The sequence below is a fragment of the Micropterus dolomieu genome, linkage group LG06, assembly GCF_021292245.1.
Source record: "Micropterus dolomieu isolate WLL.071019.BEF.003 ecotype Adirondacks linkage group LG06, ASM2129224v1, whole genome shotgun sequence".
NCBI classification, from domain to species: Eukaryota; Metazoa; Chordata; class Actinopteri; order Centrarchiformes; family Centrarchidae; genus Micropterus; species Micropterus dolomieu.
The window spans coordinates 28,055,423-28,066,218 of NC_060155.1; the positions used below are offsets into that span (position 1 = coordinate 28,055,423).

At 43.4% G+C, this 10,796-nt stretch overlaps 1 protein-coding gene and 1 long non-coding RNA gene across 6 annotated transcripts in view; one reads left to right on the forward strand and one right to left on the reverse strand.

The window, feature by feature from the left end:
- plppr4a (phospholipid phosphatase related 4a) overlaps positions 1-10,796 on the forward strand; it is a 39,069-nt gene that overhangs the window by 23,786 nt on the left and 4,487 nt on the right. For 4 of the 5 annotated variants that reach the window (XM_046051578.1, XM_046051579.1, XM_046051580.1 and 1 more), the window contains exons 7-10: positions 4,659-4,794; positions 6,842-7,097; positions 7,859-8,474; positions 10,137-10,293. In XM_046051578.1, the coding sequence (XP_045907534.1) occupies positions 4,659-4,794; positions 6,842-7,097; positions 7,859-8,474; positions 10,137-10,293 (1,165 nt within the window). The remainder of the gene's footprint in view (positions 1-4,658; positions 4,795-6,841; positions 7,098-7,858; positions 8,475-10,136; positions 10,294-10,796) is intronic. The other variant, XM_046051577.1, reaches the window with a different exon arrangement.
- Positions 1-10,796, reverse strand: part of LOC123972241 — a 40,103-nt gene that overhangs the window by 10,285 nt on the left and 19,022 nt on the right. The window lies entirely within an intron of this gene.

A 10,796-nucleotide genomic window follows, 5' to 3' on the forward strand; every position in this document is an offset into this window, starting at 1 on the left:
GCCACTCGCCATGTACTACAGTTGCTATGGTTACCTGCAGTGTAAATTTACCTTGCATGGATTGCATCATCCAAGAAGAGTATTTTTCTACCCATGCTGTGTTTTCTGCTAGGTCATCTTTGAAAGAGATAACAAGGACCCGCAGACGACATGTCATGCAGATGTGCTGAACTGTCACTGCAGTACGTTCAGTGTATTATTCAGTACAGTTTTATAGGCTGAAAAGAGACACGGGTGTTCAAGTCGTCGTGTAGAAACTGGTGGATATTCGCACAGTGTATTCGATACCTCCCACACACCATCACCCTCCGAGCCCACACACTCTCGGATAGACATGTCCAGCGTACACACCAACAGACACGAGCGGATCTGAAGCAGTTACACACACACACACACTCTTCAGCTGCCTACACTTTTGTTGTTCTGGCTTCTCCTGCAGGAAGAAACATTGGCTACAGATATGTTAGGTTGTGCTCCGGAACATCAGCTCTACATCAGATGATGCAGAATCACCAGTTACTTAACACAGCTTTAAACTAAATATATTTCACCAATGGATGACCCTTATTTTTATGCAAATAGAGCATTATTGGCCTGGAAAACGACTGGTCTGTCATTAATTTGTGTTACAAGATTTCTATGCTACAGTATGTGGAGATGATGATTACTCACATTTGTTCTCAGGGCAATAATTTTGCACAGTACAGGCGTCATTGTGCTATTTTAAGGTTCTTTGTTTGGCATTGTATCATCCATCATCAGAGTAGAACTGAAAAGAAAAGTAGATAAATTGAGGCTGATTGGCAGCCTCTACTTGTTTGCTGCAGTGCATCAGTTCTACACTGGGCCAGGAAAGTTGCTAATTACATAAATGTTTCTTAGTCAGTCACACAGTACTAACAGCATGTCTTCAACTACATGTCGTTGTTATGACGTTAGATGCTTTTTGGCTGGACCACAGCAAAGCAGAGCGAGAGCCCTGCAAACCCGAAAATCTGTCCATGACTTGAGTGAGTAAATGATGTAGGACTAGACAATTTATAGTAATCAAAGTAATCAAAACCGTAATTCAGAGCCTCTAACAGACTGTAATCTGTAAACAGTGTGTAATCACGAGACTTCGCCTCATCCAGTCTTGCTCAGCTTGCAGACTGGAGTCTGAAGCTCCGGAAGATTTTAGCTTGCGCTAACAGCCTTCACTTTCCAGCAGTTGGGGATACAACATTTGTTAATATCCGTTTTATTAACAGACTACACTACATTTACTGCCAGACAGACAACTTACTCGGTCGCTTTCCCCGTCACCATCTACCGTTCCTTCTCTCACACTCGCTATATACACATTGCCCTTAAAAGACCTAACTTCACCGCTCTTATAACAGCACCTGTCACGTAGATGTCCTTTGATGAATGAGAGGAAACTAGCAAAATGTTGAGGTTTGCCCTGTTGGTGAAAATTATTTGTACCACATTAATAATAACAATTGTGTGAAAATTTAGTATGTGCCTAGTATAGGGGAACCACCTCTCTGTTATGTGCTTGTCAACATAACCTTATCAATTAACATTTAGACAATCAATTTTCGACATGTAAATTGAAAAAAATAAACCCAGCTTTAACAGCTGAGCATTTTTATAGTAAGAACCTTGTCAGTGAATGAGGGCAAAAAACAAACAAAACAACAACCAAAAATAATAATCGATATCAATAATCGTAATCGAGGTAAAATGTTCAATTAATTGTGATTTTTATTTTAGGTCAAATTGTTCAGTCATACACCATTGGTCAGTCAAGTTTTGGAGTTTCTCCATTGGCCGTTGCTCTTTTTTAAAAGAACAGGCTCAAGGAGTCCTGAATTACATCCTCAGAAGGCTTTTACCATGAGGCGCAGACAGCCCTCAACACGTCCTTAGGAGGCTTTTAACTTTTGTTTATGCTTGCTTGAGACACTGTGGTGTGGGCCTCCGTGCGTGGGCTACAAGCGTGCACAGAGGCGTTTATAGTCAATGCACTATTGTGTTTGAGAAACCTTCAGCTTGGCCAGATGTCCTCACACACACTGTTAAGTTCCTTTTAAATGAAACACTGGACTTAATGTCAGCTGTGGTGTAATTTCCCTGCAGTAGATTATAAAAAATAAAAGCTTTATTGTCATACTGTATGCATAAATCAATCAGATATATAATTTGCAATCAAGAGAGTGTATTTGTTTCTGTGCTGAACTCATAGAGAGTGTGAAGGTCATCTTGACCCATGTTCAGTGTATGTCCGAAAAGGAACACGAATTAAACTAAATGCTAATTAATTATAGTCCTTTAAATTTCCATATTGATGTGTATTTCAACTATGATCAGTAGACCTCTACACTGTCCGATGCAGTATCCTCCAAAATGCCAGGGGCCGTGCAAACAAAACATTCGGTGAAGTCAACAAGTGTTACCAGAACAAAACATGGCTGCACGCTCTGCTATACAGCTCCTCAGTGCCACAGAAGCCAAGGCAAGGCAAGTTTATATATAGCACATTCCAACAACAAGGAAATTCAAAAGTGCTTTACATAAAAGACAATTGAATACAATTTAAAAAGATCCATCCATCCATCCATCTTCATTCGCTTATCCGGAGTCAGGTTGCGGGGGCAGCAGCTCCAGTAGGGGACCCCAAACTTCTCTTTCCCGAGTCACATTAACCAGGTCTGACTGGGGGATCCCGAGGCGTTCCCAGGCCAGTGTGGAGATATAATCTCTCCATCTAGTCCTGGGTCTTCCCCGAGGCCTCCTCCCAGCTGGACGTGCCTCGAACACCTCCCTAGGGAGGCGTCCAGGAGGCATCCTTACCAGATGCCCAACTGGCTCCCTTCAAAGCAAAAGGAGCAGCGTCTCTACTCTGAGCTCCTCGCGGATGGCTGAGCTTCTCACCCTATCTCTAAGGGAGACACCAGCCACCCGCCTGAGGAATGCCCCATTTCGGCCGCTTGTACCCGCGATCTCGTTCTTTCGGTCATGAACCAGCCTTCATGACCATAGGTGAGGGTGGGAACGAAAATTGACCGGTAGATAGAGAGCTTTGCCTTACGGCTCAGCTCTCTTTTCGTCACAACGGTGCGGTAAAGCGAGTGCAATACCACCCCCGCTGCTCCAATTCTCCGGCCAATCTCCTGCTCCAGTCTCCCCTCACTCGTGAACAAGACCCCGAGGTACTTGAACTCCTTTACTTGGGGTAAAGACTCATTCCCTACCTGGAGTTGGCGCTCCACCGGTTTCCTGCTGAGAACCATGGCCACAGATTTAGAGGTGCTAATCCTCATCCCAACCGCTTCACACTCTGCGAAACGATCCAGTGAGAGCTGAAGGTCACGGATCGATAATGCCATCAAGACCAGATCATCCGCAAAAAGTGACGAGATCCCAAGTCCACCAAACCGCAGCCCCTCCTCACCACGACTACACCTTGAAATCCTGTCCATGAATATCACAGACAGGATTGGTGACAAAGCGCAGCCCTGGCGAAGGCCAAACCTTACCTGGAAAGTGTCCGACTTACTGCCGAGTACTCGGGCACAGCTCTCGCTTTGGATGTACAGGGATTGGATAGCCCTGAGAAGGGCCCCCCTCACCCCATACTCCCGCAGCACCTCCCACAGTATCTCCCGGGGGACCCGGTCATACGCCTTCTCCAGATCTACAAAGCACATGTAGACTGGATGGGCATACACCCAAGCCCACTCCAGGATCCTTGTGAGAGTAAAGAGCTGGTCTGTTGTTCCACGACCGGGACGAAAACCGCATTGTTCTTCTTCGATCTGAGGTTCGACTATCGGCCGAACCCTCCGTTCCAGCACCCTGGAGTAGACTTTACCGGGGAGGCTGAGAAGTGTGATAACCCTGTAATTGGCACACACTCTCTGGTCCCCCTTTTTGAACAGGGGAACCACCACCCCAGTCCGCCACTCTTTGGGCACTGTACCCGACCTCCACACAATGTTAAAGAGACGTGTCATCCAAGACAGTTTGTTCCAGATACACGGAGCATAAAAAACTGAACGCTGCTTCTCCAGGTTTAGTTTTAACTCTGGGGACAGAAAGCAGACCTGGATCCTAGACCACCTTAGAGGTCTGGATGGTTCATAACGTAGCAGAAGATCAGAAATGTATTTTGGCCATAAACCGTTCAGTGCTTTCCAGACAGTTAGTATTAACATTTAGTCATTTTAGTCATTAAAATCATGTTTGATTAACGCACATTTAAAAAGCTTACTGACCAACACCGAAGTTAGCAACAGTCTGTCTGAAGAGTGGTTGTTTGGTTTTTACAAGAGTGCTGAGGGAAATGTGACCGAAAGGGGGCAACACTTCAGATTGATCATGCATCATAATTTACCTGGTTGTTAAGACATAGGCCCTTTGTGCATGCAAACATGCATGTAATGTTTCGGTGTAAATATATTTAATATTGAATGAACATTATTTACATTACATGATGCCTAAATGAGCTGAATGTCTTTCCTTCATTTAGGACACACTTTTCAAAAGTGGCAGATAAAGAAATGCTTGGAAAAAGTTTATAACTCTTGAAAAACAAACACCTAAAATTGTGTGCTTATGTCTTTATGTCTGCATGCTCCTCTGCATCTCACTGTGTGTGTGTGTGTGTGCAGGGTGTATACGCAGTGGGGAATTTCCAGCCCAGTGAGGATCGATCCAGAAGTCGACCAGCTCCCCCCACCCTGAGAGAGCCCCCCCTTTCCTCTCTTCCAAATGTCAGCCAAGCAACAATTAGCAACAGCCACCAAGGTAAAACCATGTCTGCCAGGTGTCTCTTAACACACACATCTCCCTGACCTGTCAATGCAACACAAAGCCCATATTGGAAATGAACAGAGGATATTGTGGTTCAGCTTTGCTCCGTTCCAAAGTCTGAGTTTGTGCATGCTAATGAGCACAGTGACACTGTATACCAACAATTACTTCGAACAAGGTGAAAGGCCATAAAATCAAAATCAAAGGGGGGAAATAAATGTTTGTCCTGTCAGTAATCTGAAAAAAGCTAAGTAGAGAGAACAAGATCTTTGCTGGGCTTAAATGTGAATTTGTTCACAACTGTGCTTCAAGCCAGTTTTGGACATTAATCCGCAACCTAAAACATTTTAATCATTCGTTCTGACTAAACCTAAAAATCAGAATGACAATGACACTCTTCACAGTAGTTTAGCTGTCTCGTTACACATAGTGTGTAGCTGGTAGAAGAAGAAATGTTGACATCCATGAAATGTTTACCTCGGCTCATTGACATTTAAACTTTGATAATTTGCCATACTTATTTTCAGTACAATAGGCTGCCTGTATGTCTTTGTTTCCATTGGACATTTGTGGTTAAACAGTAAAGACTGGTGAAATTCCTCAAGTGAGCCGATTTAATCTTATTTAATTTGTGTATTTGGATTCATTAAAATAGTACCCTCAATCAGCAAGTTCAAAGTCATGGTCTACCAGCATGGCATCCTTCCACTGTTGATGATCTCCTGGCCGTCGATGATTTATGAAGTCATAGATTATTATTAACTACAGTGGAGGACTTTAAGAAGAGTGTTAGCCATCATCTTCGTAGATGGCTGGGCTTACCCTTGAATCCCAGCAGACTACGCTTAAGCTTCCCTTCAGCAGCATGAGAGAAGAAGTGATCCAGTACAGGAAGTCTAATGACCCCGGAGTCCCACAAGCAGGCATCGAGTAGTGAACAGGGAGGAAGTGGGGGGCCGAGGAAGTATGGGATGTAGGGCTGTCCCCGACTAAGGATTTACATAGTTGAATCAGAATTGTCAAGTCCTGCCTATAGTCGACTGACAGTCGAATCACGTGCGTATCTGTATGCCGGCGATTGCGATTCCTTCCTTTTCATAATTTTATTTACAGCATTATATGTTTATATATTTATATTGTAATAGGCAGCATATTAACTTATTGGGAGAAAACTTGTAGTTTTATGTAAAATCAGACGTTGTGCACCCCCACATCACCAAAATGGTATGATCCTCGCCACTGGGACGATTCGACTGAGATTGACAGTCGAATCAGGCTCCGCCCATCGAAGGATCAAATCTTTCATATTTTGAAACTATACAAACAACCTTCAAAATGTTGAAACTTAAGCCTGAAACATGATTAAAAAAAACCTAAAAAATACTTGAAACTAAGTTTTAAAGGCATGCAAATTTTTTTGATTTGTTTAAATGTTTGTTGTCCATGTTTTCTTGTACATGTCGAAAACTGGTGGTCATATGTTGGGATTTTTTTTATGTTGAAATATTGAAACTTGAGTTTGAGTTTCAACAACCACTTTTCAGAGATCTGCCCACACAGTTGCAAGCTTGCAAGTCATGTGATTTTTGGCAGTGTTGTCTCGCAGCTCTGGTCTGAAACTCTGAAACTCCAAAACAGACTGACAGAATGCTACACCAATTACTGCTCGAGGACAATTAATCCCACCTAACCCACTAAATACGGCTTGTTATCAGACTGCACTTCAGCGGAGAGAAAACAATAGGTTTGAGCACATGCCCCTGCCTCCTGCCCCTGTCTATCAAAACATTGTGCAGGCCTTCAACACCTAATTTCAATCTTGCAAAAATTGATTTTAGTAGATTTCCACCCTTTGAAGCTTTTATTTTCTGATTCGAAATATGATATGAATTTCACCCCATAAGGAAGCAGTGGGCTGGGCTGAATCCCGAGCGGTGCTGATGAAGGTCAAATCAGGAGAGACTTGACTGAGTGAACAACAACTTATTGACATGCGAGATGATGAGTGTGAGAATATTAAAAATCTTTGTCGATTTGGCAGTTTGGCCTCTCCCTGTTGTCCACCTAGGTCACCACAGCCTGGCTCCCAGCCAACCAGAGCCCATCCTTACGAGGACCACATCCCACACCTTGTCCTCCAACCAGCCGGAGTGCATCCTCACGCGAAGCTCCTCCTACCGAGAACCCTCCCTGTCCAATCTGAAAAGAGCCAGTGCTGAAGTGGAGGTGATATCTCCGTCCAGTCCCCTGGGCAACCATGACAACATGATGACCTTCAGCAGCAGCACACTGCCAAGGTAAATGTCTTTAGTGGAGTCTTTATCCACAGGTTTGGTTTGGGAGAGTAAACAAGGTGATGGAACTTTTCTTACACGTAGTATATCATGTTTAACTGTTTCATACTGCACCGCCTGTTGAATTGCAATTTGACCTGGGGCCGATTCAGTTCCACATATACTACAGGATGCGTCAGGAGTGTGCTGGTAGACCCTGAGATTTAGCTAGGAGACCTAACATAGGATTTTTGGACTATTCAGCAAGCAAGCTCTAAGACGCAAAAAGTATAATGGTCAATGTAAACTCTTTGGAAGAAGCTAGCTCGGTATTCTTTGTGTGGATATCATGGCACAGGATGTGAAGAGACCGAAGATGATTGTGAGGGACCAAGCAGTTAAGAAAGAGGAGTCACAACGGATGTTCAAAACTAAGGGTTTTTATTTACCAAAAATTACACCAAAATAAAGATAAAGTTTTGGGCCCGTAAAATAAACAAACGGTAACTAAAGCTCTGAACATAAGAGACTCAAAAATACAACTGACCTACTACACAAGAAACAAAGGGGACATATATTGGCTGATCAGACCAATTTTGACACACAGGGGAAGACTAACAACAACACTACTACATATAAAAGCAAAACCTACCTAAAAACTTATTCCAAGAGAGATGTACTTTTACTTAACTCAACAAAAATAACAACAGCATAAACTAATCAGTTCTCAGACCGGAAGCTTCCCTCTTGCTCTGCACTCAAAGTTTCTTTGCCTCTTCTTCCAGGTCCCACGGCGGCTCCTCATTGGAGGAGGGCCGCATTCCTCGGCGTCACGCCTCCATCCACGCCTCAATGGACTCAACCCGATCTAAACAACTGCTCAGCCAATGGAAGAATAAGAATGACAACAGGAAGCTGTCCCTGCAGGTGATGGATGGAATAAGACCAGCCTCCTCCTCATCTCCTCAGAGGAACATGGAGCTGCGCTGCTCCTCTGAACCTTCTGCCATGGGCCTGGAGGCAGAGCTCCGTGGTGGAACACACCTACCTTTAGTCACTGGTCAGGAAACAGAGCTGCGTGCTGGGGCCCACATCCCAGCTCAGTACATGAAACTGGCAGCAAGCTCTGTTCCTATGGCCAATCATAATCACATGGCCCATAACGGCAGCACTGGATTGGCTGGTGGGGCGAGAGTGTCTATCCAATCACGGCCTGGATCCTCCCAGCTGGTTCACATTCCTGAGGAGGAGAACCCAAGCTGCAGGGATCAGGAGAGTGAATCAGAGGACAGCATTATGGACGGGGGCGGGTCAGTGAGGGAAAAGTGGCTGAGAGTGGCTGAGAAGACCACCATCCCCTGTAGGCCGCTCAGTGCTGGTGGACAGCCTCGACTAATGCAGGTTAATCATTCTTCTTTACTTGCCTTGGTAGCTGTATGGTTAGGATGCATACCACAAACTGAGTCCTTGTTCAATTCTGGCTTAGGATCCTTGTTGTTTCCCCTGGTCTGTCTACTACTAGGCTCTCAACAAAAAAGTTAAAATACAAAAAAAAATGTGTTATGATGATGCACTTTATTTGTATAAGTACAAGATCTAGATGTCATCAGAAAGTGGTAAAATGTGTATCCCTCTCAAACAAACAACCAAAAACATGTTCAGAGTACTAGAGTTGAAAGACTCACTTTTCTTTTCTTTTTAAGAAAGTGCTAGCATTAGGTTTTGAGTTAAAGTCTGAGAATGTGGATTTTCAGGCTGCTGGCAGGACTTGGTGTCAGTCTTTCCCCTGAAGGAACACCGGATTGTCTGGGTTGAATTTTAGGTGAAGCCTTGGCAGATATCTACCAGGCAAGCAGTGATGCATGATTTCCCCAATCTTATTGTCCGATTGGGGAAATTAGAGGAATATTTGGGTGTCGTCCAACAGTTGTCATGGACGCATGGTCTAGCCTCGTCGGCGTCAGGAAGCCCTGTCGCTTCACTTTTGAACACTAAAGGTAGGCGTATGATTAGTAACATTACTTAACCTGCAGTAAGTAACCTTATTTTAGGGCAGACTACGATCTTTTCCTAAACCTAACAAAGTAGTTTTGGTGCATAAAACTAATAAAATTACGCCTCTTCACAACGTTAACCACTAGTTTTATTTTGAAGGTCAAACAGGACGTAGTATATTTATTGGTACCTTGACTGTGGAACGTCAGAAAACGATGCAAAAGTGGTACCGAGGGCCTTAAAAAGCGACGCCCAGAGTGCATGACAGCAGCAAGTGTCCTCGGTTAGAGGCAGAAAAGGAGAGGGCCCAGGACGTAGCCTTGTGGAACCCCTGTTCCTTCATGGCTTAGACATGGATCCTTTTAATGTGATCTAGTCGGGATGCAATCAGATCTATGGTTGATCTTTTAAGTAATTTATTGAGTCCCATGTTCCCAAACATATAATATAGTTGTTCCACCTTCTTAAATGTGATGTTTGCCTGTTTTTCTCTGTTTCATATTGATTGTAAATTAAATGTGATTCCGCTGTGAGAGACAATAAGAAATTTGAAGGCATCTCTTTGGGTTCTGATAAGTTATGAAGGCCATTCCTCATTACTTTGAACATTTTATAGAGCAAACATTGAATCCATTAATTAACAAAAGAAGGTACAGAAAGAATTGTGGTTTGGCAAAACAATGTTACTGGATTTTTGCTGAAACTCCAGAGCTGTGAACAAAACTTGAGCTTACAAATAAACTCGTCATTTATGTTCTATAATCCATTTTGTTACACTTACATCTTCTCCTTGGTAAAAAATATTTGAAAAGACAGAAAAATAAGCCTGTTATGCTCAAACGTGACCACTAGCACTTTGTAACATGATCAGGAATTTATTTTAGTCACCATAAAATTGTATAATTTCAATACTGTATGCTTTGCGGACAGCGGCCCTTCATAGCCTTTTTGTTAAAAGGCTCCCAGTTGTAAAAGTAGCACTCCACCTACGAGAAGAGCAGATGATGTGTAAGTATCTCAGCAGCAAATTTTGTAATAGCTCATATTTCGCTCATCCCCCTATTTCAGGTGATAGCCTTATCCAAACAGCAGGGTCTGCTTCACTCAGCTCGTTCAGAGGATGGTGGCAGCACTGTCAGCTGCACCGGATCCATTCGGTACCGAGCACTGACGGACCAGGACCCATCACCACCCGCCTCCACCACCGGAGCAGTGGGAGGAGGAGGTCTGTACTGCTAGAGTCATATATATTTCTGGTGTGTGGTAAAACATAAGCACTTCAATTTAAATGCACTACATATAAGATGAATCATTACTACATAAATCATTAGTCTAATTACCATGAACATATGAGCCATCCACAGAGAAGACTGGCCGTCTTAACAGCCCTCTACCCTCTACATTATGACACAAAAAGGAAGAGGGCAGCTCAACCAGTGGCATGGAGATAACATTTTATGGCAGTGATCCAGTATAGTGGAAGGAATGAGCAGAACAGGTCAACATATTTCTCTCCTTTTAACAGGAAAAAGAAATATTCACAGGTAGGAGGAGGATCTCAGTTTTTACAGAGCTGGTATAAAAAATCTTCCATAAATCTCAAAAGACAAAAAGACCAACATTATCAATGAATGTATCTACTAACCAATATTGTGTGTGGGTGTCCAAAGCCTAATATATCTCATTCCTCTGTGCCTTCGAGCTCCATTATTGTCCAAAAACTATTAA